Source organism: Anticarsia gemmatalis, chromosome 21 (genome assembly GCF_050436995.1).
Source record: "Anticarsia gemmatalis isolate Benzon Research Colony breed Stoneville strain chromosome 21, ilAntGemm2 primary, whole genome shotgun sequence".
Lineage (NCBI taxonomy): Eukaryota > Metazoa > Arthropoda > Insecta > Lepidoptera > Erebidae > Anticarsia > Anticarsia gemmatalis.
Window position 1 is genome coordinate 5,285,200 of NC_134765.1, and position 26,690 is coordinate 5,311,889.

General features: G+C 35.0%; 1 protein-coding gene across 4 annotated transcripts; it reads right to left on the reverse strand.

Moving 5' to 3' along the window:
* Positions 1 to 219: 219 nt before the first annotated feature.
* tipE (temperature-induced paralytic E) lies at positions 220 to 18,325 on the reverse strand. Of its 4 annotated transcripts, none has more exons than XM_076128491.1 (4): positions 18,169 to 18,325; positions 6,427 to 7,429; positions 6,014 to 6,064; positions 220 to 4,433 (listed from the first exon to the last, which is right to left on the reverse strand). In XM_076128491.1, the coding sequence occupies exons 2-3, from the start codon at positions 7,383 to 7,385 to the stop codon at positions 6,037 to 6,039; spliced, it is 987 nt and encodes a 328-aa protein (XP_075984606.1). In that variant the 5' UTR covers positions 7,386 to 7,429; positions 18,169 to 18,325; the 3' UTR covers positions 220 to 4,433; positions 6,014 to 6,036. The 4 variants fall into 4 exon arrangements, with proteins under 4 accessions (XP_075984606.1, XP_075984605.1, XP_075984604.1 ...); XM_076128490.1 differs by having other exon boundaries at positions 6,427 to 7,505; XM_076128489.1 differs by having other exon boundaries at positions 6,427 to 7,505; positions 18,141 to 18,325.
* Between the last annotated feature and the right edge of the window lie 8,365 nt (positions 18,326 to 26,690).

Genomic DNA, 26,690 nt, shown 5'->3' on the forward strand with positions numbered 1-26,690 from the left:
ATAAAAAAGGTAATTATGCGTCTGCCTATTAACTGTTAAATAATTAAGTACTCAGTGGTACGTTGAAGGTTAAACTCAAAACATTCAAGGAAGAAGAAAACGATAAAACACCGAAACAAATTAAGAACTGAAAAATTCAAAAATCGTACGAACCTCACTTTTTAATTTAAGGGTTGGCACACACGAAAAGGTCGGGCGATGAATAAATAAAACGAATAGTCGAAGCCAATGAGTGTACTTTATTTTCTACTAACGTTTTTTTTATTTATTTCTTTATGTACAAAACGGTTATAAGGCAACACTTCCAAATGAATGAAAACGCATTTACGATGAATATAATAATTCAAACATTTCGCTTGTTTTTTATTAGCAAGAAAATTTTGCGCCACACTTCAAAATTACAAGCCGGTTGCACACATTTAAACGTAGATGAGAATAAATTAAATTAAAATAGGTTTTAGGTATTTTGAAAGGATTTCAGGATTTTATATTATCTGTGTAGTAAGTCCGTTTCCTATTAGTGTTGGGAATCTACAAAATACTATACTATTACAGAAAATAATTGCGCTAAATAACAATAAACAGACATTTTAAAAACAATATTCACCTATTTAGGTCTAAGGCTGCAAAAACTAGTATTTATTCCACTTTGGAATATATTACAGCACCCATTAATTTTTTACACTACTTTAGAATTGGATAAATTCCAATGTTTTTCTGGAAAGCATCCAGAAACAATTAACCTTAGGTGGAGTGGTGCATTTGAAAAATGTTTCATTGTTTAGTATTTTACGAGTTGTTACGTAACATTTTTAACCGACTTCAAAAGAGAAAGTTATCAATTTGTCGGAACCTTTTTTTTGCAGTTGAACCTCTGAGTTTAGCGAGAGTGGATCGCATTTCAAAACAATGAATGCATAAGTCGGAATACTATAATTTAAAGGTAATTATTGCAGAGGTCCTAAATTTTCATCAACTTCTTAAGTCCTTATGATTACCGTGTTTTGCGCGAGATCTTAAAATATGGGTTGTGAATTTGTTGTGGTGTTTTTCCTTTCATGGGATCCTATTTGGAAAACACATCCAACTTAAGCGATGTTTGAAAATGCGACGAAATCAGAATCAGATAACTTAGAGAAGTTTTGACTGATAGGTCTAGTGTAGTTATGCTTAATATTTAAAAGTGTAATTAAAACCTATTCCAGAACTACTCAAACACTTGTTTTGTTTGTATGTATGCAACCGCCTTGTATGCGTAACTACAAATAGTTATGCCCTTAATATCTAAATCTTTTACAAATATCTAATTTTTGAAACCAATCGCATCTCGACATTTTTTTTACAAAATATTTTCTAGGTGGACTTTTTATCTAATCTGCTGACAACTTTTACCTGTGTCGATAATGATGATAATATTTATTATAATATATAATTCTTATATACATATAAGTGTTTTTTCAAGCCAAAAAGCATTGAAATAGCGCTTCCATTAAACAGTATAACAAAATACACCGAAAAAATCAAATATTATTATTTTTAAATGGAAAAAATAATAATATTCAATCCCATTACAATAGACAGGTGTGAATATCACGGAAAAATGTTTTTTAAAAAAGAAAAAATATCATAAGGGTGTAAAATAGTGTCATAAACGTGTTTTATATGAAAAATGTAAATAAGATGAGGTTATATTTTCTATAAATTATAATTATACATTTATGTATAATATAAGTCTTTGACATTTATATAATCGTAATAAATTATTTTTTTAATTTATATCACACGAAATTATCGGCCCCCATTTTATGAAAATTAGACTTTTGGGTTGAATCCTGGAGATCAGAACAGCTGAATGAAGAAAGCTCGTAAAATATTTTATTATCAGCAGTAGAACACACTTTACCAGACATCAGTTCGTCACCATTCGGAAACGTGATCTTGTTAGACTCAATGCACCAGGGAAATAAGTTCTGACCTTCAAGATTGACCCTTATAGCTTTCATTATATTCAGTTATAACAAGATATCTTTAAATCCATCTGACATTAATAAATAGTTGTTCCATTATTTTATAATATAAGCGTTTTCTTTTAATAAATATAACCTCATCTTTACAGAACTGGAAGAGGGGCGAGGTGAGGACCTATTCGAAGGTGCCTTAATTAATTACCATCACATTTAAGCATTTTACATACATTTGCAATACAATAATATCATTGGAATTATTAAAATTACAATTATTAACGCTAAAATCACTAAACTATTTTACACAACCGAAATTCAGACGTCCACGGGGGAAACAAAATTAGATAAAAAATAATTTGACTTTTGTTTACCATTTTGATATTATTACCAATTGCTTTTTGCTTAATGCTAATACTTTTATTAAATAAACACTCGTGTTTTTGGTATACAGAATAATATTAACAAGAATTTCAAAAAAGCCAACATTTACGTATTATACAAAAAAATATGATGTAAAAATAATATCATTTACGTGTATTCAATTGACAAAATCAATAAGAAATGTAAATTATATAGTTAATATTTCGTTTTATATTTTATAACGTTCATAGTGTAACGTAGACAATATTTATTTATTCCATTCATAAAGCAAATCTTTACATTGTAAGTTGGGTCGTTATTATACATACACTATACATGACGAAAAAGGCAAGTCCTATCTATCGGATCTCAAAATTATACGAATTCTTATAGATATACTCATCAAATATTACACTAGACAATGTGCGTAGATTTTAGCAATATTTTCTAACATATTCATCCAGTCTACGTGAATTTATTAATTTATAAATTTTTATTTTAAAAATAATAACATTCAAAAAAGAAAATGTGTAACATTACAAATTCATCAGGTGTAAACACGGTGTAGGTATAATTTTCAAAAGGAGCGTATCGACTTACGTTCTCGTCAAATTAACTACGTAATTATCTTAACAAAGAAACAAGAAGCTGTTAAATAAAAGTGAATATTAAATTCTCTCAAACTCGACTGGCGGAATTATTCTAGAATTTACGCAATATTCACAAGCCTTCTTATTATTCATAATAATAATTATGAAAAACACAATTTTCATGCAACATTACAACAGTAAAATTCTTCGATCTGTTTTGCTAAAATAATTTAAAGATTCCGGTAAATAATCGACTTAAATTCGGATAACTGAAGACTGGTGACGTTAGTTGGAAATGAATTTCGGTATAATTGTTTAATGTATTCTATTTTCGTGAGTATAATGGTATAACGTCGGTTCGGATCGGTATGGACAGTGTTAATGAATTTTTGAATAGTCGAGGCACGGGACGGAGAATCGATACCGCGTAGAGCGTGGCAAGGAATTCAATAATTTCAATGTACCTACATACATACGTGTTTATGTAGTACATACCATCGTTTAATACATACGATTCACTAATTTTTATTTGCGACTTATCTTGCTTCGCCTCTCAGTCAAGCTTTGGATTTAGCTAACTAAACTAAAACGTTACTGTGTCCAAATATATATTGCTATAATTAATAAACTGATATCGGTAGCTTATAACTAAAATGATATCATGAATTGTACTGATGGGATTTAATTACTATTTATAATTTTTAGTCGATGTATTTAAACATTTTTCTTCAATATATTTTTAGTCATCTATATATTTGCTATTCTCGACTGTAGGTACTAATGCATCTCAAAATCAACAACTCGATAAAATTATTTTACTATTTTTGAACAGCTTGCTTTTATACATACTTCTTTTTTATAATATACAATACTTTTTTTATATTTTCAATATATTTTAACAGCACGCGTGCATTTTGACACATTAGCGTACGAGCATTAAAATCTTATTCATAATTACTATAGGAGATAAAATTCTTTTATTATAACTAATATAAATCGTCGTTTCGGGATAATAACTTCTGTTCAATAAACCCTTCTGTATTGAGCAATAATTCTCCATGGAAGGGAGTTGGAAACGTTGAAAACATATTTTAATTAAGGGATATATATTTTACATGAATATAAAAAGAAATCTGTATAATTTTCAAAATAAAGCAATTATTGTCATTGCAGAGATGGTTTGAATTTAATATATAGATATTTTTAATTTAAAAATAATATAAATCAAAGGTAACAGAAGTTATCTCCCCGAAAGTGTTCAGTATCATTTTTTATTTCACAACGCGTTATAAAAAATTCTTTCGCCCGTTTTCGACCTTTTCAAAGTCGTACTTTCATACTGTGTCTATCCTATTCTCTCACGCACTCTTACAGAATAGTATGAGAGGAACAGCAATACTCAAGCGTGTTAAATCACATGTCGAGCACAATATTGATCATAAACAGTTTTGTTTTCATTGTTCACCTCATCTCGTGATGCACTTTGTAACCGATGCCGCCTCTTCAGGAATCCTGTCATCTGTAAACAAAATATATGCAATAATTATTATATTATAATATAAGCAAAATTCTGAGCGTGAGTTTGATTTTTAAGTAAAGGTATTTATTAATTTTGGTAAAACTTTCTTCATTGAATGAATGACTAATACATTCTAGAACATTTATTAGGTGACATGCTGAGGAAACGAATTGTTAAGACTATTTTGCTATGTTTATTTGATCATAAAATATTAGAAAATTTATCACCTTTAATCATGAAAGTCTCTGGGGCTCAATTAAAAGAACTTCATCGGTCGATGGGTTATTATTTCATAAAATTATTTTAAAGCTAACTGTCTGTGCACTACTATTAATTTGCAGCAACAAAGTGATTAAGGGGTTGGGTACTCAATTTATCGTAACATTTATTTTCATCTAATAACACAATAACTGCAGAAAAGCTAAGCGCGATGAAAATATTTTTGGTGATTTAGAAAAGCTGTATAAATCCTATAATGATTTTAACGTTTGAAATCGGTCCCGGTTGCTGTCTTTTAATATTACAGTCGTTAAGCCATGTCGAAGGCATGTCAGGCTTAAATAACTTTGACTGCAAGTTGACCCCTAACCCTACGATTTTTAATAGCAATTTGCGTTGTCGTCTGCTGGGCAAAAGCACCTTGTATTTACCTAGCGTTCGTTTTTTTATCCAAGTCATTTTAAGTAATTATGTCCAAAATTATCTTTTTGATTTGTTCTATGAAAGTTGTAACATGTATACACAAGTATACACTATAGATAGGATAACTTAGGAGCGGCTTTTAAAGGTCAGTAAACACACTATCATTTCTATATAAGGAAGGACTAAGGAAGCTTGTTACTGAGATAAATGGGAGATCAACCTCGAGGGCATTGACCTAAATAATTTGACAACGTTTCATTGGATCCTCAATAGACTAGAAAGCTATTGTAAGCTTGCTTTTGCTATTGTATTGAGATAATGTAATGAAAGAAATAGCAGTCTTATTGGTTATGTTTTTTTTTTTGGTTAATTTCATTATAAAAGAGGCTTTCTTATGCAAGTTAGTTTATATTGATGCAAGTTATAAATCGAAAATATTGAAAATCGGATATTTTGCTGTTGGCGGAAAAGTCTTGGAAACGTTTTAATAACATTATTATCAGTTGTGCTGTTTTTCATGTTATTAAACACCAGGGTTTGGATAACGTATAGAAATCAACCGATAAAATTAATCTGCATTTGCCTTCATAAATTAGAAAAAAATAAACTAGCTGGCTTAATCAGCGCTGCAGTTAATTACGACCTATTTTAATCATAATGAGTTACGTAACCGGTACTAGGTAACAATGCAAACTAACTATCGAAAAATGCATTTCTGGAAAAACGATTTGTGAAATTACTTTTCCATTTCCGTCCTATATTTTTTTACAAAACATTCCGAATATATAAGCGTTTTTTTTCCGTTTGAACAGCACTAAGCTTAAGCATGTGTGTTTTTTATTTTGCATTGTGCAGTTGGCAATATAAGGAGTGTGCTAGCGTGTTGAATTTTGAACCTTAAGCGTAAAGAAATAAAGCTGAAGCCACCAGAGACGTACCTCTGTGTTAGTTGTTAGTCACGTTAGGCGTTCACGAATGATGACTTCGTCCTGGTGAAGAGAATTTTTTATGAAAATAAACCTGAAGAGTTTTCGTCTGGGGACCTATGTTTTTTCTTTCTTTTTTGGACCAAGTGTTGCTCTACCTAGTGTTCTAGTGTAAATGTATGTTTAACTATTTCTTTTAGTCTGTATGAATTTATGATGTTTGAGAGTCAGAATTCTTTGTCAAGTGTCTTACTCCTATTTTCCCGTTTGTTTTCGTTTATCAGTTTTAAGACAATGTGTTTTAATTTTTGGGACTTAATTATTGATTTTGAAGTTTCAGATTTCCTAAATATAAATAATATCTCCGACGTATCGAATAACAATAAGAGATCTAGAATAATACAAAAATATAAAATTCAACTCACCCAGACAGAGAAGCAGAATTGGAAATTGGCGGACTATTGGATTCGAAGCCCTCTTTAGGCTTGTCGTTGGCCAGCTGCATCTTTAACTGATGTCCGTAGCACGCCAGGTCCTCCCTGAACGTGTCCGACCCTGGAGTCGTCGGCTTCTCATCGTCTCCTGTCGCCATCGCTTCAGCATCGCTCTTCAAAGGAGCCTGCTCCGATTCCTCCTCAGTATTATATATCTTAAAGTACGCGAACGTCAAATATATCACCGAAATAATGAACGATGGTATAGGTATCGCCATAGCATACACCAGGTTCAGGGTGTTCTGCCACATGTCCAGCTCAGTGATCACCAAGCCGGGGTCCACGCGGCTGTAGTAACAAGTATAATTGGTACCGAGAGGCATATGCTTGGCGTAGAACACGGTGCAATTTAAAATAGGTGGGTAACCACAGCCTTTTACATTTGGGAACAGTCTTGCTCCGGTAAAATACCATTCAGAATCATTCCCTTGCAGGCCAGTCGGTATAGCTTCTGGCAGATCTTCCTCAATCATCTCTGGGTATGATTTATCCGCTGTCGATTCGTAGTTTTCGTATTCGTAGTCTTTTCTCAGAGCCCTCTCGACCCTGATTAGATTCTCGTCATCTGTCGGTGTGATGTTAGGATAGATACCGAGTTTGTAGTTGACGCGGATCTGTGTACACTCGAAGAGGTCTTTAGTGCAGCCTTCGCGACAAGACGCCCAGGAGCAGTTGCTGGCTCCGACGAGATGTTTCACCGAGGCTGTGACGCATAATGCTGCGACTGGATCGAATTGCATGAATATCGTGGTGAATGCCGGTTCTATGACGAAGGGTACGAGGAAGAGGAACGCGAACAGGCTGAAGATGGCCAGTAATACGAAAGTGGCTGTCGTGTAAAATAGAAGTTTTTCGGCAAAGGTTGGCGGTATTTTTTCTTCGTCTGTCATGGTGTGGGAGCGCTAGGGGCAACCATAGCGCTGTCTCAGCTCGCCTGTGTCATATCATTGTATTTCAGTCTTGGAACGTTGGTTTGTTGGAGTTTTATTTACATTTTTGGTTGGTTATATCTGAAAGGTTTGATGGGCTTGGTTAAATTAACATTACTTTAAATAATGTTGATGCGTGTGATAAATGGCAGCGAAAACTTTAGTGATGTTTAAAGAGAGATGAATTATAATGAAAGTGTGTTATCTGCATCATTGTAATAAATAATTTGAACAAGAAAAACTACACGCAGACACCTCTTATAGTAAATGACTCAATGTATTTGTATGCAAAAGATTTTCTCCTAATTCAACAAAATGGAATAACTCCGAACATATAGCATGACGTTATTAAGCTCTACGTCAGTTGGAATGTTGGTCCAAACATTGTGATTGGCATTTGGCATACTTGGCAAATATTCTGAATACCTAGGGCATTCACTACGTTTCGCTGTGGTCTGACAGACAGCTATAACCTTGTAGAGGCGTGGTGTCACTCAAGGCGATATATTTGATCAAAATACTTTTTTCATAGTTTTAAATTTTCATGTTGCATGAATCGATCAGATTTTTTACGCTGACGTGTCAAACCATCGAGTTTGATGGGCTAAAACGTCAGTCCATCAATCAAACTTGTCAAGCAAAGCAAGGTATGAAATAATGCACGATCACGTTAATCTCGATATTGCGACACTTTTGTCATAGCTAATGGTCCACTTTTAGCTATTCAGATATTAGTTTCCTTGCAGCCAAGCCCTTAGCTTTGAAAAGCTATTTATAGATAACGTGAAAAGCGTAAATCACTTTCAGTATACTGACGAAAACAAACATTTTATGAACAAATATAAAAATGCAAAATTATGTTGCATCAGCATTTGAATATGTCTTCAAGAAGGTACCATGAGACTATCATTCAATTTTCACAAAACAAAAACGTCACACGAAAACAACTCCAGAATCCAGACGCTGGATTGGCAAATCTACTTAACAAGATTGTTTATTAAACAGTCGCTGTGACTGGCACTCTACACATCTAGACCGAGTCGTCGCCAGACTGTCTGGCCAACAATCCAGTATCCAGATATCGATTTGGCTGGAATTAGCATTGAGAATGGTTTATGCGGTCAAGGCGGTGAGATTTTTCAGCTTGTATGTTGTTTTTAGAAATTGTATTCACTTTCTTTTTATTTAATGATACGTGAAAGTAAATGACTTAATAGACGATTGGCTGGGTAAATTCTATACTAATTTGAAACGATTCAAGAAATTACTTAAAGAAAATATGAAATTGATTTGAATAATCAAGTACTCTGAGAACTAGTAGAACTATTATCACAAGTAGTGTATGCAACTTGTGATAATAGTTAACTTTTCACTCAATTTGCCAGAAAATTCAAAACGTTTGTTGGCATCCAAATACCCTTTAAAACCATTAATGATGAAACAGAAACATATACATACATTAAGAAAATCACACCTTTTTCTCATAAGGGAAGCAAATTCTTCTTATTCTTATCGTTTGGTTAGTGGTCAATCTAGTGTCAAAATTGTTCAAGCTGAAGGACTTTGACATGGCTAAGAACAAAAACACTTTTACACGAATTGATGAAATCCCATCACAGGAAGTTAATATAAACACACTCACCACCTTAATAACCTACACTGCACAAATCGATTATTGTCTCATTGTACTAAACGATACATCGCCTAATTTATAAAAATAACATCAATAAAGTAAAAACCTTGAACATCGTTAAGCCGTTAAGTCGACAATGGATCAAGTTGTGTAAACAATGGTCGCCTACCTATAAGTCCATTATGGCCACTTTGTTCCAGTAAAGAAACCAAATAAGTTCAATGAAACACCTCATTTTGATGAGCCATCTTGTTCTATACGATATTGTACGTTAATTTATTCATTGACATTTCGATTCAGTAGGTATGTTAGTTAAGTTACGTTTCAAATAGAGACACGAAATCTAGTAAGTTCTTTAATGATTTGTTAAGAAGTACACATTTTTCTCGTCCTGGAATTATTTATGGGGTTGGACCTTGCTTCATTTCATCATGTTGACCAAGTACCGGGTTGAACTTTACATACATTTGTGTGCGTGTGGTTATTTTATTTAAAAAACTTGAACATTTTTTTTTCACCAAAAACTGTAACAACTTCAAGTCGGGACAAGCCAACGCACCTATAGATAGACATAGTTGAATGTTATCAATATACCAACAAATGCATTTCATTCACTCGTTAGTAGTTAAGTAGTCATTACATTGCATTGCTCTATTTTAAAACCGACCTTAGCCCTTTATCAAATAGCTCCTCTACAAGATACTCACATTACCGTCGCTGAAGCTATATATTGTTCTATTCTTAAGCACGATTTCACTCCCTATTGCCGTCCTAATCAGTTCACTTAAATGTCACTTAACTCATTTAAGACGAAACCATTAAAGGATTTTATTAAAATTGTAAAAATATGGGCAGGTGTTGCACCAACGCAGAATGACGTTTAAATTGCATTAAAAAATATAAAATAATTTAAAAAAGACCCATAATTTTCTGTAGTCTCATGTGTCACCTAAATTAATTATAGATGAAATAATTGTTAAACAAAGAATATTTTCAGGTTTACTTTTCATACACAAATTTCTTTTTCAAGATTTTATCAATACCTTAATTTCGGCAGTTACAATTTAACAAAATACATTTTCTGACTTGAAATACACTATAGTTACTCTATTGTAAAATCTTAATCAAATCGCTACAAGACATTCACGTAACTGAAGCCATATATTGTTCTATTCTTATCCACAATCCACTCCCTAGTGGCTTCCTAATCAACTCACTTAGGCGCTGTTAAACGCACCCGTGAGAATCAAGGCTATATTTAGACAAAGATTACGAATTAATCTTTTAAGCCTTTATCATAAACAACGGTGTATAAATTTGGAGGTTATATTGCTAATGATTTGTGATAGGAACGCAAAAATTAAAAAGAAGTTAGAAATTAGGAAATTATAAGTTATTCTCATTGGCTCGACCTTTCGGACTGGGGGTTAAATCATTAACCGTAAACTTTGACAATCTTAACTGTCAATATTTGATTTATTTCATTAATGTTGATTTTGAACAAAAAAAAAATATTTTGGTACAAAGATAGCACGAAAAATCCGCATTACCTACAATGTATTAAACAATTTACATTGTCTTGATATTTTCTTGTCATTTTAACATCTTACAATAGTTATAAACTAACTGTCTTAATGTAGCATAAACGTATTAATTCCTGTGTAACATTACTTTATTACAAAAAATTACGTGACCATCGCCACATTCTTCAAGATTATAGTAAACATTTTTCTTAGTATCTCGTTAATGGATTGAAAATATAATCTACTGTCATTACGAACCTCATAAACTGCCTCGATTGGGTGTGGTTGATTGTTAGTCGATGTAGTTCATCGATTGTTTCATAAATAAACAGTTAAAAGAGCCATTTGCCGTGTGATTTCGGTTATAAATAGATTACCCTATCATTTCTGCATACTGGAGTATGTGTGGGTGGCGATTATTTCAGTATGGTAATGGGCCTGTAATAAGATATATTTATTGTATTCGCAATCAGATTGTTATATACTCTGATTAAAACTACCGTATACATAAGTATAAATAACGGTTTACTACGTGAGTAAATATTGACAGTAATCTTCGTACATTTGCTTAGGTATATACTTTATCTACAGTTCTATATCTTCCATAAGTTGTAAAGATGCCTAAGACTTTTCAATGATTTTTATAAAACTCATCTCTAGTCTTTATATGTACTTTTTAATTAATATCTAGCGCGTTTTCTTTAAAAAGCTATGAACAAGTCAAACTCTTTAACTTTCTGTTTCACTGCGGAACTCTCCTGAAATAGGATAGTTTTGTAAAAGTTGGTGGTATACCCGCAATAGCGAACAAGACTATTTGAACGCAGGAAAAATTTCATAAATTGAGACAAAGAAATAACATTTTAACATTTATTTATATCCTTTCTTGAATCTTCAAATATTCTTCTATTATCGACCAAAACCTTCACTTTTACATTCCGTACTCATTCAGGCTTCTCAATTATTCATAGTCCCGACCAGCTTATCATTGTGGCCCGTCATTCATTAACTCATGAATTTTATATAACGTACACCATAATATCAAATTTTATCGTTTACATGGGAATAATTGTATGACAAGATGTTTGAATGTGAATGAAGCGAGAGAATTTTGTATTTCGCGTTCCATGGGTCTTTGTCTACCTTTTTTTGAATATATCTATTTTATGTAAAATAATTGTGTCTATATAGGTATATTAAATCACTGAACTATAGAATACGTCAGTATAGAAATTGTGTGATGTTATTTCATAAACGAATGTTTAGTGATGACACGCCAAGGGCAAAAAGCCAATGCAGGTAGCTTATGACATTATCTACTTAATAAATCACCCATGAGTTTCCCTTCTTTGAAACTTCCGAACAGACTGTAATAAATCTGTGAGAAAACTAGTTTATTCTATTAAAAGGAGTTTTAATAATCTATTCTGGTAACGTTAATGAAAACCTCTTGACCGGTAGCTCGATTCTCTATTACTATCGACTGCCGACAACCGACTGTCATCGAAAAATTAAGTATGAAAATCTGATCAGCGCCTCTGACGGGCGTCGTAGAAACTTTTTGGCAGAACATTCTAAATATCAAAATTTCGATAGCTAGCCGGTTGTCGGTAGCCGATAGTGGTAGAGAATCGAGGTACAGTACGAACTTGCCTAGTGATCATCAAAAGCTATATGTGATCTCTATTTCATCCAATTTTTCTATTCAGTCGTAGCCACTCGAAGAATCCATCTATTCCTTTACAACAAAAGCTTTTACTAGAAATAACACGTCTGCAGAAGAATGAAAGCCTGAAGATAGCCTCAAGAATAGCATGGAAGTGGAACTGGGTCGTCGATTGTAAAGCAACGGGTACAGGCGTTATAGAACACGGCGGAACATGGCATTGTTTATTTTGTTTCAAATGATACGCTGGATCTAGGTGAATAATGTCAAACCGGTTGCAGACAGACATAGGTAAATGATAGAAATCGATCTATATGCCCTGTATATAGTCGAGTGATCACGTCATAGAAGTATTTAAGCTGTGCTTCTATTTGTTTCCGAAGGCATGTAAAAAGATGGTTCGAGTTGTGGTCTAATGAGGCTTGCTTTACTTAAATGTTTTGGAGATGATAAGTAGATAACGTAAGTATGTAAAATGCAAAAGTACAAAGCACGTCTGATACAAATATCTTGACAAATTATATTATTATTTGGGATTTGCATTTTAGGTCCCTACGACCTGTCGAAATTTTGGCTGTCACTGATGAGCGATGATAGTTTTAATTTAACGATTTTAAAGTGGCAATCCTTGTCATAGTTCTTCACTTAAAAAACTGCGGCAAAGTGTGAATGATCACGAAAAGCTTTCCGATTCATTTTCTTTACTTTGCTACTGAAATTGGAACAATGGAATGAACGAAGCATTTCATGTGTCTGTCTTCTTTTCCAATTGTCACTGGTAAATTTGTTTCTGTCTATCACAAACTGTTGAAGTGAGAGGAAATATTACTTCAAATTGTGATTTGAAACTTTCCTGACTTTTTCATCGTAGAGTTCAGAAACTAGTTAATGTGAAAGGAATGCCACTATATTTATTGTTTAAATAATAGTTGTGTGTTTACTCTGCGGTTTTAAAGAATACTTAGATTTTCATTAAAAAATATTGCACTTTTTAAACTCCTACTGACAACGAGATATTTTTTTATTCATTTTGATTTCCTTTCATCTTTGCGAATTATAACAGCTTTTGAGTTACGCTCTATGAATGATGATATGAAATTTATATGCTGCATACAAATTTCACTGAACATAAATTCTCTACAAACCTAGAATAATATAATGCAGATTTTATCAATACAAGCAAAACCGGACGGAAGCAGAACAAACATTATTAAAACAGTTTCTACAGGACTGACGTTATTGAAAAAACTTGGCAGAATGCCACTCGCTATGTTTGCCAAGCAAGATGGTGTAACCATGGCTTTATTACACTAACCTACTGCTTTATCTTTTAAGACATTATATATTTGACTTATTATTTATTTAGCACTCCGAACTGGCGGTCCTGTATGACAAGATGAGATTTGAATGAAGCAAAACAAGTTTGTGAGGATCGTACCAGGGTCTTCTCTGGTCTTTGCCAGCCCCTTTGAGGTAACAACCCGTATTTTCGAGATCTACAAATCAATCTTCTGTCGCGGAAAACTATATAGATAATATAAGACAAACATATTAGCAGGGGTACGTCACAAGCATTTCTGCTTTGTAATAGCAAGGTTTACTAAAGGAGTTGGAATTCATTATATAAGATACCTGATTTGATTAAGTGATATACTATTTCCCATCACAAAGTTGATTTTATTCACACCATATCGAATTATGCTAGATCTTACGTTTTGCCTAGGATATACCAACTTGTAAACTAACTCGTAATATAAAGTTTTATAACGTGTGCAAGTCGCAAAGGCTCAGCTTACATACGTTATTACTTAATCAATTTTCATGTATCGTCAAACATATTCGCCGATAAATTCTATATTATATTTTTGTGTGACGTTGATTGATTTCTTCTCAAGTTTTACCAAATTAGCTGATGTGTTTGTAAAAAATATGTTGTCGTGGAAAATATATTATAATGTGTAATAATAGTTTTCGTTGATTTAAATTAATATATTACCACTAATATTATATTGCGGTAGTAACTTAGTCTCTCTACTCTTCTGGCTCTTCGTTATGCGTAAACTACTGAAACGGTTTTGACGTAACTTTGTATACAAATAGTTTGAGACTCAAGAAGGGACATTGGATAGTTTCTCTCCGAGAAATCTCGTGGGAACGGAAACTATGCAGGTAATAAGCCATATAAGTAAAGTTCGCGAGCCAAGAGTAGTTAATTGAATAAGATAAAGAAACTTCTGACTTTTAACATGCGACGAGTACATTTCAAAGATATGTGGTTTCTTGCATTGTCTGTCATGATTTACTTTATACTCATTTATTTATTTAAGCTTTGTAAGTATACTAAGGCCTAACAGGGGGACTTAATGCCAAAGGCATATTCTACTAGTCTACCTTGGGGTGACGTCTACAGAGATCAATGAAGTAGGTCAAGAAATGAGAGTTGAGCAGGGGTTTTCAAATAAATAACAAATTGAAAACAAGACTGTACATAAATTTTGATTGATTTTGATTTTATTAATGAGTATATACGTATTTATGAAAGTAACGAATTCAGATATGAATTACCTTTCAAAAAGCGGTTGATACACCCTATGCTTTCTATTCAACTCTTAAAATAATACGTGGGACGTTATATCATCGACCTCTTACTGCTCACATAATAGGAATCCCTTAAAGAAAATCAACAAGACGATTACTTTCAAAGGAAAGCCTTGTAATAAGCAGGTTGTTATTCAAACCGGCTTCGATAGTCAAAGTGCAATTGTGTGGAGAATGAAAAGAGTGAGATAACAATAGATCACCCGTCTCTTTTTGACGGGCAAGCTGTTTTTCTTCCTTGTTTTTTTAATGTCATCTTTTAAGGAAAAGTGAGGAAATTTGAGTATAATTCAATTTGGTATCTTTGGAAAGAAGATCTTCCACTTTTAATAAAAAAATCGTATTGAAAGCTAATTATGATTAATTAGTTTTCTTTTCATTTCATGTGTTTTGGTAACTGCGTGCGGTAACTTAAGGTTGCTAAGTAGTATTTCCTTTTTAACCAACTTAAAAAATAGGAGCTTCTCATTTCATCTGTATTTTTTGTTAGTTATCTCATAACTTTTTACAGAATGATTTTAAGGATTACTTTTTAATCGAAAGGTGGTGTTTCTTATGTGCCCTTTTAATGAGTAGTTTTTGAAATATCCCTAATACGCATGACTTTTAAACCGGTGGTTATGTAAGAATTCTACTTGAAATAAAAGTAAGTTTGTATATATTATAGTAACATTAACTAACTTGAAGAATAGTTTATGCTAGAATGGAATTATCCTGTCCAAAAAGGCTTAACAAACAAGCAAACATACAAACAAACCTACAATATAAAGGTTCAATACAACCAAAACAATATATCCGTGAATCACAAATATTTGTTCCGCGTGGGAATTGAACACATGACGCCCGATGCAATAGAAGAGGCGTGGCGACTACGCAAAGCCACTTAACGAGGGTTCTCAATAACCAATCTTTAGTAAGTTATTGACATACTGCAGGTATGTAGCGTAGATTTTTTAAATGACCGAAACTAAGTACTTAGTCAAAAAGACTTATTACAAACTAGCTGACTCGCGCAACTTCGCTTGCGTCACAGAAGAGAGAATGGGTGAAATTTTTCCCGTTTTTGTAACATTTTTTACTGGTGCTCTGCTCCTATTGGTCGTAGCGTGATAATATATAGCCTTTAGCCTTTCTCGATAAATAGGCTATCTAACACTGAAAGATTTTTTCACATCGGACCAGTAGTTCCTGAGACTAGCGCGTTCAAACGAACAAATAATTAATCAAACAAACTCTTCAGCTTTATAATCCATACTAATATTATAAATGCGAAAGTAACTCTGTCTGTCTGTCTGCTACTTAATCACGCCTAAACTACTGAACCAATTTGCATGAAATTTGGTATGGAGATATTTTGATACCCGAGAAAGGACATAGGCTACTTTTTACTCCGGGAAAATGACGCATTTCCCGGGAAAATTCAGGTTGCGAAGGAAGTCGCGAATATTGAATATTATAATGACACTGAATTAACAAAATTCCGTTGTCATGGCAACTGTTTTAATGGCGGATATGCCTTAGCGCGATTTCGCGAGATATAAATAATTTTGAGAATATTTTTCGTGCAAAAAAACATATTTTATATCATCACGCTACGACCAACAGGAGCAGAGTAACAGTAAAAAGTGTTACAAAAACGTGGAAAATTCTGACCCATTCTCTCTTATGTGACGCAAGCGAAGTTGCGCGGGTCAGCTAGTATTAGTATAGATTACAAAAGCAAGTAGGTACAAAGGATATAGATAACCACTTTGGGTGTATCACACAAATATGTATTTGTCCTTCGTAAAAATCGAACTCCCTACCCTTGAGACAATATGGCAAACTAGTGGAATCAGTGTGGCGACCGTATTAACCACGACGCTACTGGCGTTGTCAAGTATAGTAATTTATTTTAAATAATAATAGCTAAACAACAAAACCTCAAGTTAAGACAAATTTCCTTATGAGCAATACTTTTCGAAATCGAAGTACCATCAAGTTTCAGTAATTGACGTAAGGTGAGTGACATGTACCTTCAATACAAGAAAGTCTTAAGTACCAAGTAGTCGTATGTAAATACTTCATTATAAGCCTTTCTTCCGACGAACTTAAAACGCTTCCTTAGTGGAAACGCTATGCACAGTTTGAAAGAGTTTAAGTAATGTTATGTCACCATTAATACGCCTTTCATTATCAGTAAAAGAACAGCTTAAGTCCTTTCCTGTTATGTTCGTCTTATGTCTTTTTTGAACTGGTGATGCGGGTACAAGACAGCTGACGTAGATGCATATTATTATACATATACATCTACGTCATAGTTCATTGAAATATCAAATTAGTACTGTATCCTAAAGAAATACTAAACAAATTAAAGCAGTCGCTTTGAAAAGGTGTGAATCAATTTCGACAAAAGCCCGAAGAGGCTTATAGCCAAGTATAGACCTCTCTTTCCTTTTGTCAGTTTACGCGCTCTTCTGTTAGTTATATCCAGGTATAACCAGTAAATTAAAGGCTTAAAGTACCCTCCCTTAACCAACATAGTTATAAAGCTACAAATCTGACAAGGACAGAAACAGCCGCCTTAAAAAGGTATTTTAAACGAATACTTATGTAAATGACCAATAAAAACACAATTCACGCAATTTAAAATATGCCGTTGCGTTACCTAATTACAATTACTAAAGAAAACTTCAACATACAATCACAAAAACGTTGGAACGAATGTTAACTTATAAGCCGTCCAACATACATGAGATTTACGCTAATCAAAGCAATACGGGTCACGATATACTGGTAATTTCAAGTACTTGTACCGTAGAACTAGAATAAAATGATCCCTGAAAAACTTAGACCTTTTTTGTACCGTTAAAAGCACTATTACATAACCTAACCTCAAACTATAGATTTCTGACGTCACACGGCACTAATACAACCCCACACGCGATGATATCAAACACGAAAATGTATTAGAATCATGCAGCAACCGTATTTCATATTTGTATTGTGATTTTTCATGAAATAATACAAAGAAACACACTATTTTTGTTACATAATTAAAAAAAATGTATTTCATATTTTTGAATCGTAGTTTTATTTAATTAAAATATGAAATGGTTACGATAATACTGGCATGAAATACGTTACGCATATCGACATAATGCAGTGATGACTTGACCATATTTTTTTGAGTTATTTTCTTGAAAATAGTGACATAAGTTTTCATAAAATGAACCAATACACAAAGTAGTAGTGAGTGGTAATGAAAATGCGTAGTGTATACTAAAAATAATTGTACAAATATTAATTTAACTAGCCTCATCAAAGCTCCGTTCTCACTGTTACCATTTGGAACAAAACACGTTGAAAAAAACAATGAATTGAAAAACACTTTGTTCTTTTAACACTATATCATTATGTTCTGGGTTGAAAGCGTATATTTTTTAATTGTCTTTTTACTATGACGTCTGATTTGCGTCAGACGTCGGCGCGTACTCGCGGCTCGGCTACTACTGGGCGCAGGTCGCTCTATCGCCCTCATAGGCACCCCAGAACCTTGTATAACACATAAAAATCCCATAAAACCCCAATCCACATGAGTATTCGAAATTCTTATTAAAAATTACAATACACTAAAACGATTCATTTCAATTCAAAGATAAAATGAGAAAAATATGTAATGTTAATTTTCAGGAAAAAAAAAACTATTTAATATTCAAATACATGACTTTTTTATATTTTTTTATTTGAAATATTTTAATATATTTAATTGTATTAAGTTTTTCTTATATTTTGGTGTTCAGACATGGTTATTGGAGTGCGCGCGTCGCTCTCTTTGGGTCGATACAGCGGTATCATGTGTTCTAACAGTGTACGGCGACAGACAGTCTTGTTTTACAATTCTGAGGTCCCAATGCTGAATGTTATTGGGATTATTTTTCCTTGCACGTACAGCAGTTGTTTCTATACAAATTTCAGGAGGAAACGCCTATGTGTTGCATACAAATATGGACTAAATGGCCGTTGGTTTGAAATGTTGGAGTAATTTAACAGTACAGGGAATGTGCTGTTACTTTGTCCTGTTGTTTGGGCTCTGGGTGCAATGAATGACCCTTTTACCTTTTATGGGTTAATGACTTATGTTTGGGGTAGGTTGGCTTTGCAATGAATCGTAGTAATTAAATATTTTATTGCATTAAAGAAACAATACTTAAAACGTATTTTAATAAGAAATAAAAGAAATATTACAAAGATATAGGATAACGATTCAAAATAAACATACTATAAATAAAATTAATAATATAATAGCAATATTTAAAATAATGTTACGGAGGTTACAAATAAAAAATGTACAAGTTATGTTAGCTTTGGCAAACTATCAGAACAGTTTAAAAAAGCAAACAGGACTTCTTTGACCTAAACAAATACTCAAAACTTTTGAGTATTTGTTTAAGTTCGGCAATTTTTACCAGCCGCAAGTGTCGGGAAGAACTATCAGGAGTACGATCACTACTATCTGCTGATGAGCAAATAGTAGGCGAAATCGGTGACTACTGTAAGTGTGGCTGTCGACCACAAAGCTACAAAAATATTGTTAGTGGAGACACTGATTAAAGGTATTGGATATCAATACACCAAGGTCGTGTTTGATATTAGACTTTTGTAATGAACGGATTATGAAATTTTACAACTAGCCTTTCATTTAATCTGATTACAACTTAGCTATTGTCTGAGGTTGAGTCTATATTTCTGAGGCTCGTAACAATTGTATCAAATTAAATTTTATTGGAAAATTTGTAAGTTATTGATAAGTTTGGCTCGTTGATTATTATGTCTTCTTCACTCTAGCCAATCCTAGAGTTTAATATGTTCAATCGACTAAGGCACAAAGGAGTGACATTGTCAAAATACAGCTTTTAATATCTTGGACACCGTAAATAAGCGTCATTTCTCTGAAAAGTGGCTCTATAAAGCAATCATAAGATATTTTATATCGCTCGTAAAGTGTATGGTTTAATATCTTTCGACAGCGCTCATAACTGCAATGGTTGCAAGGCTTTTTAATATAACAGACCAACATTGTAAAGAGAAATGAATGAAATATTCTCTTTTGGTATAGTGTCCGTGAATAAACAGCCCTCGTGATGCAAAGAGTAGTTATGTTGAGGTGGATTTTGAGGTCGTTATCAGATTTCTCAGCTTGACAACCTGGTGTTTAATGGTTCTGATAAGGAGTAATTTGGTTCCAATAGTCCATTGAGTGATTGACTTATTCGTTTTTTATATGAAAGTGAAGCGCTTAATCTTAGGTCTTGTTCTGGCACTCCCTCTCACTTATTCTAGTCTTCCTTTTTCCTTTCTCTTCCTCTGCTATTAAACTAGTGGTAATACTGGTAATAATGAGTAACAAAATAACATTAGCAAGCACATACATTTAGCCTCCACTGCAGAACATAAATATAGTTAAACCTAAAACTTAGTAGTAAGTACGTTGCGGTGCATTTCTTCTGCGGCATGTAATAGCAGAAATAGGTCGCACAGTTCATAATTACGGGTATTCAGTGAGTCACGACATTGCAATTACTGAACAAGCTACTGCTTCAAGCACTGGATTATGCTGTAATGCTTTCGTTTGAGTGATATTTTTGGCATTTACAAAACAAATTTATTTTTAGGGCGCAAAACGACTTGCAAAGGAAGTACACTTACTTTCAAGTGTGTTAGTGCTCGAAAACATCAAAGCCTCTTCATAGTAAATGGAACAACATATATTATAAGGAAGCGATAAATAAGGCATTGTCATTTCAAGCCCCTCAACTGCTTCATTTACATTAGTTGTATGTCGAAGACGTGGTTATAAGTACTTATAAGTAACCACTGACACAATGACAGATGCTATAAAACAACCAGTGCCTTGAAAATAATATTGCGATAATCTTAATGACAAGAAGACTTCTGTGTTAAAAACTTTAACATGAGGCGGAAGGCAAGGAAATAAGAAATCCTGTATATATTGGCAAGAGGAGTTCATTGCCTTATTATGAGAGTAAACTAGGCTGTTCTGGACAGACTTCACTCATAGATAAATATCTAAAAATAAATGTTGCGTATGTTAATCACGAAAAAAGCCGATGGAATATGTTAGCGATATGGCTAATGAATTCCTATAACGTAGCATATTGCGAGCTAGTAATGCAGGCAAACGCAAGGTTCCGTGCTAGGTGAGGTTGTTGAACCCTTTTAAAATACTAGCTTGCCTGTTTAGGAAGAAGGCCTCGGTAGCATGGGTGAGCGGGTGATTTTTTTTATTGGTAAAATGCGAAAAGGTTTTTTCAAGTGCTTTCTGCTCCAGCTTTACCCTTGACTTTATATTAGCAGTTTTTTTGAGAATGTAGCACTTCATTTGTAAAAACAGGTTTCAAGGAGACATTCCCAGGGCACAAAATAAAATGTGGCTCTTGAAAAAATGCTAAAACATTTACATAGTCAGGTAATCTTTTATGGTATCTAAAAGTAAGCGATGATAATTGAAAAACACATAAATTAATAAGGAATCAGTGGTTGCGGATAGCGGACATAGTAAGACCAAACATCAACATGAAACTGGTAAAGCGAGTGTCTTGGAAAACTTGGTCGAACTTGATAATAGAGAAATAAACAAAACAAAAAATAGATAAAAACTTGCAACTAACAAAACTGCATCAGCTGAAAATGTGACAAAGGCTAATCGCCTCGCTTATGACCGTGTCTCAACCGCAAAGGTGCTAAATTATTACTTTTTATTGATCCGCGGCAAGCATTTTTATTATGCCTAGTTGTAGCTAAAGCTCTAATATTTATAATAGTGTGATGTATATCACAAGAAATACTAATACAAATGTACACGTGAATTTTGTAACACAAGTTTTTTTTAGAAGTGAATTTCCCTAATACCATTTATAAGAAAGTAACAAATTATGATGTTCCTTTAATGGCGTAAGTATAAGTTTTTATCATTATCAGTCTACATTTTAACAGTAAATAAATTAATTACTTATTATGCAAAGCTTCAAAGCCTGTTGCATTTTTTTCAATGCAATGAATCTCTCTCGCTTGAACCGTATCATTTAAGATAGTAATGTAAGTTTTGAAAAAAAATATGCTTCGCATCCAAGGTATTATATCATTTCTAAGGGTTTTTTTTTAAACACTGTGATTAACTTAGATAAAAAAAATATTTTAAGCTAGATATTCAGATATCATTAACATTGCTTTTGTGGCAAAATTAATTTTCAATCATAATTTTAAATACTTGCATATAATATATTCTGTAGGTAGGTGTCAAAATAAGTGGACACAAAAAATCGCTCCCCCTAATTTAATTTTTATTTATTTAATTTAATAGTTTATTTTTAATTTTATTTGCTTAATATTATAATTATAATACATACAATTATTAGTGCATAGTATATGTAGTGATATTGTATCATTATACACCACCTGCCAGCTGAACACAAAACTTAAGGAAAGTTGCAAGTCACTTGTCACAAGTAGTTACACAAAATGTCTCAGCTAAGTGAGATTCAGCTGACCCAGACGAAGCTTGAGGAGACCTTCAACAAACGGATGGCTGATCTGGAGGCTCAGCTTCAAACAGGTGCTGCGAAGGACACGGTGGCAAAGGTGGCTGAGGAGTTCCGGACATTCCGTGAGCTAATCTTTGGTGTACTCAGCTTGCTCCGGCAACAGGTTGCAGAATGTGCACGGTGTATGGACGCCATGGAGACAAGACATCGCAGGAAGGACCTCCTCTTCCTCGGGGTTCCGGAGGCAGATAATGTGGATGCCCAAAGTATGGCCTCCAGCATTCTCCAGGGCAAGTTGGGCTTGACCACAATAACACCAGCTTCCATCAGGGTTTGTCACAGGATAGGCGCCCCTGGAGGTAAGCACCACCGACCAATTCTCGTGCGTTTCTCGGATGCAGAGGTCCGGTCATCTGTCTGGCGAGCTAAGGCGAAATTGCGGGGGACGTCTATATCGGTGAGAGAATTTCTGACGAGGACCCGCCAAGTGATATTTGCTAAGGCTCGGCAGCATTTCGGTCTAAAGGATTGCTGGACCCAAGACGGCACCATCATCGTCAAAACGTCTGATCGAAGCCGTCATAAGATTGTCACCATGGACGAGCTGAACACTCTTACTACCCGGCATCCAAAGGTGGGCACTGCAATCCCTTCCCGACCGAAGCACGGAGCGGTGAACGCGGCATCATCTGCGGCGAGTTCTAAACCGCGTAAGACCTAAGTGTAGGATCTCGATCGTATTGCGACGCCGTTAGGGTATTTTGTAACTGCAATTCATGGTAAGATTATTCGCGACAACATGTCTTCTTTACTTTATTTACTGATCACCCTCATAACTTATTATCATAATCTCAATTGTAAATTGCAAAATCACTGGATCGCAGTGTTGTCAAATGACAAACTGACAAGTGACAGATGACAACCAAGTGACTTTGACAGTTACGTTCGGTAACGTTCGGTGTTGCAGTATGTATGTTTTCACTTACAGTTTTTTTTTATTTAATTTTCTGTACTGTACTTCTCACTTTATATATTTTTTCCTTTTATTGTGTGTGTTAGCTGGCGGGTGGTGCAGAGATGTTATTTGCACCGTTTAATACTCCTCTTATATTTTATTTTTTGTGATATCTATTTATTATTATTTATTATTATCTTTTTTTTTTTGTTATATTATGTACAGCGACGATGATGCCTCTTTCGCATCAGCTGAAGACTTTACCTCTTCACCAAACGAGAGCTTTTGTTCCACAGGGGGTACGCTCGGTGATTTTGTACGGCAGACTTTTGAAAGCTCTAATAAAAATCTTTTTAACGTCTGTCACTTAAATGCACAGAGCGTTCCAAGCCATTTCAATGACCTACAAGAAGCTTTTGCTGATGCTGACGTTCATGCCATCCTGATTTCAGAGACTTGGCTCAAACCTCACTTATCTTCTTCTTCCTACTCTCTCTCAGGTTACTCTCTAATACGTAACGACCGCATAGATAGGAGAGGTGGTGGCGTCGCTATCTATCTTAGAAGTGACTTACCCTACCACATTCTTACTTCTTCTTCTCCCAATTACTCTGCATCCGCCGAATTCCTTTTTCTCGAGGTTTGTGTCAAAGGAGCCAAAGTCCTTCTCGGCGTTGTATATTGTCCCCCTTCCATCGACTACTTCTCCAGCATCGAGTCGGTGCTGGAATCTACGGGGTCTAGTTACTCACATCAAATCATCATGGGCGATTTCAATACTGATCTCCTTTCTCCTCGCTCACCACGCTCCTGTAAACTCCTTGAGATCGTCGAGTCCTCCAGCCTTCACGTTCTACCCCTACATGCCACTCACCACAACACTGAAGGTGAAGATACCTGGCTGGACTTAATCCTTACTTCTGCTCCCTCCCTTGTCTCATCCTCAGGCCAATACCCAGCTCCTGGTTTCTCTCACCACGACCTAATCTTCATGTCCTACGCCCTAAAGCCCCCCAAATCCCGTCCAAAGGTTCTGTACAAGCGTTGTTTCGGGCGTATGAATGTGGACAAATTAGGTACGGACGCTGCTAACCTCAACTGGGAGCAGCTAACAACAGCTTCGAACATTGACGACAAAATTTCTATATTCAATAAAGCTGTTGTTGGGCTGTTTGATGTCCACGCGCCGGTTAGGAAGGTTAGGCTTAAACGTCCTCCTGCGCCCTGGATGTCAGAAGGCGTTCGAATGGCTATGAGGCGAAGAAATAGGGCCTTTGCCAAGTTTCGTAGAGATCGGTGTGACGAAAACTGGCACCAGTTTAAAGTTGCAAGGAACCGATGCAATCAGATGGTACGTAACGCTAAACGCCGACATTTTCTAAATAACCTTTCCTCCTCTTCCCCGGCCGATATCTGGAGGTTTCTCGGAACCCTCGGTATTGGCAAACATCAGAGCAATAACTTACAGTGCACGGTTGGATTGGACGATATAAATCGTCACTTTACGTCCACCACAGTGATGGATCACCAAACCAAGACCGATACTGTCCAATCCATACTGGGATTACCCCGACCAAATATTGAATCCTTCTCCTTTTCGCCAGTAACACCGGAAGATGTTAAGAAGATAATCCATTCTATTAAATCGAATGCAGTAGGCGCCGATGACGTCAGTCGACGCATGATTGTCTCTGTGTTGGATCACCTGCTCCCCGCCATATCTCACATCATAAATTTCTCCCTTACCTCTGGTTCCTTTCCTTCCTTGTGGCGCAAAGCCTACATTATCCCATTGCCTAAAATCCCAAATCCGTCGCTTCCAGCTCACTTCCGACCCATTTCCATTCTTCCTTTTCTCTCCAAAGTGCTGGAGGCCTGCGTACACAAGCAGTTAACACAGTTTGTGTTAAATAACAACTTACTTAGCCCGCTCCAATCCGGGTTCAGACCAGGCCACAGCACTACGACGGCAGTCCTTAAGGTGACTGGCGATGTTAGGGCGGGGATGGAGGATACTAAAGTCACTGTTATGGCTTTAGTAGACTTCTCGAACGCCTTCAATACCGTCAGTCATGATATCCTTCTCTCTATCCTTTCCCATCTTAACATATCTTCCGGTGCGCTGAATTGGTTTTCCTCATATCTTCAAGGGCGCCAGCAATCGGTTCACTTCGGTGAATCTTCATCGAGCTGGCGTGGACTGGATTCTGGCGTCCCACAAGGCGGCATTCTTTCTCCTTTATTATTTTCAATATTCATCAATCTAGTAACCCAAAATCTTCGAGGATCGTATCATCTGTATGCTGATGACTTGCAACTTTATTCGCAAGAGTCCGTGGACTCTATATCGACAGCTGTAGACGTCGTGAATAGCGACCTCGAACACATTAGGTGCTGGTCTGAGAAGTTTGGCTTGGCCGTTAACCCTGCCAAATGTCAGGCTATAGTGGTAGGCAGTCACCGCAATATTAGCAGATTAGGTAATGTTCATGTACCACCTATAGTCTTTAACGGCTGGACTATTGACACGACGTCTTCAGTAAGGGATTTAGGTCTTTATGTTGATTCAACGTTGAGCTGGAAAGTCCAAATAGCCAATGTTTGTCGCAGAGTGACTAGCACACTGCGGGCTTTATATCGCCTCAAAAACTTTCTGCCATCCAGGACCAAAGCCATGCTTGTGCAGACCTTAATATTCCCTCTGATCGACTATGGTGATGTGTGTTACTTTGACCTGAATGCAGATCTCCTCAACAAACTTGACCGTCTTCTTAACAACTGCATTCGATTTATCTTCAATCTTCGCAAGTATGATCATGTATCTACTTATCGCTCTCAACTTAGGTGGCTACCAATTCGTGAGCGCCGTAATTTACGTGCACTCACGACACTGTTCTCTTTTCTTACTTCCCCTACTCCCCCAGCCTACCTAACTCCCTACTTTCAATACTTGTGTGATAACCACAATCGTAATCTCCGCTCTTCAAGCAATCTTATTCTTCTCTGCCCCTCCCACACTTCTGGGTTTGTCAATTCTTCGTTCCCTGTCCAATCAGTCCTGTTATGGAATGCGCTCCCTCTTGAAATCAGGATGTCCACTAACCGTCTTACGTTCAAGAGCAAGGTAAAAGATCTATTGCTGAACAAAGTTGCTGAATCGTCACAATTTGCTTAGTTTATATGTATTCATATATTTACCTATTATTGTATATTTATTGTATGTTATTTTCATTTATGTAATTAATATGTATGTATATGTATTATTTTGTATATATTTAATTATATGTTAGTATATATTTAATATAATTATTAATTTACACTCATGTTGTCTACATCTATTATTATTT

Coding starts and splice junctions, on each gene's coding strand:
- tipE (XM_076128491.1), bottom strand. CDS start 7,385: ATGACAGACGAAGAAAAAATACCGCCAACCTTTGCCGAAAAACTTCTA. Junction 6,065..6,426: donor AATTCTGCTTCTCTGTCTGG/GTGAGTTGAATT, acceptor TCTCTTCACCAG/GACGAAGTCATCATTCGTGA.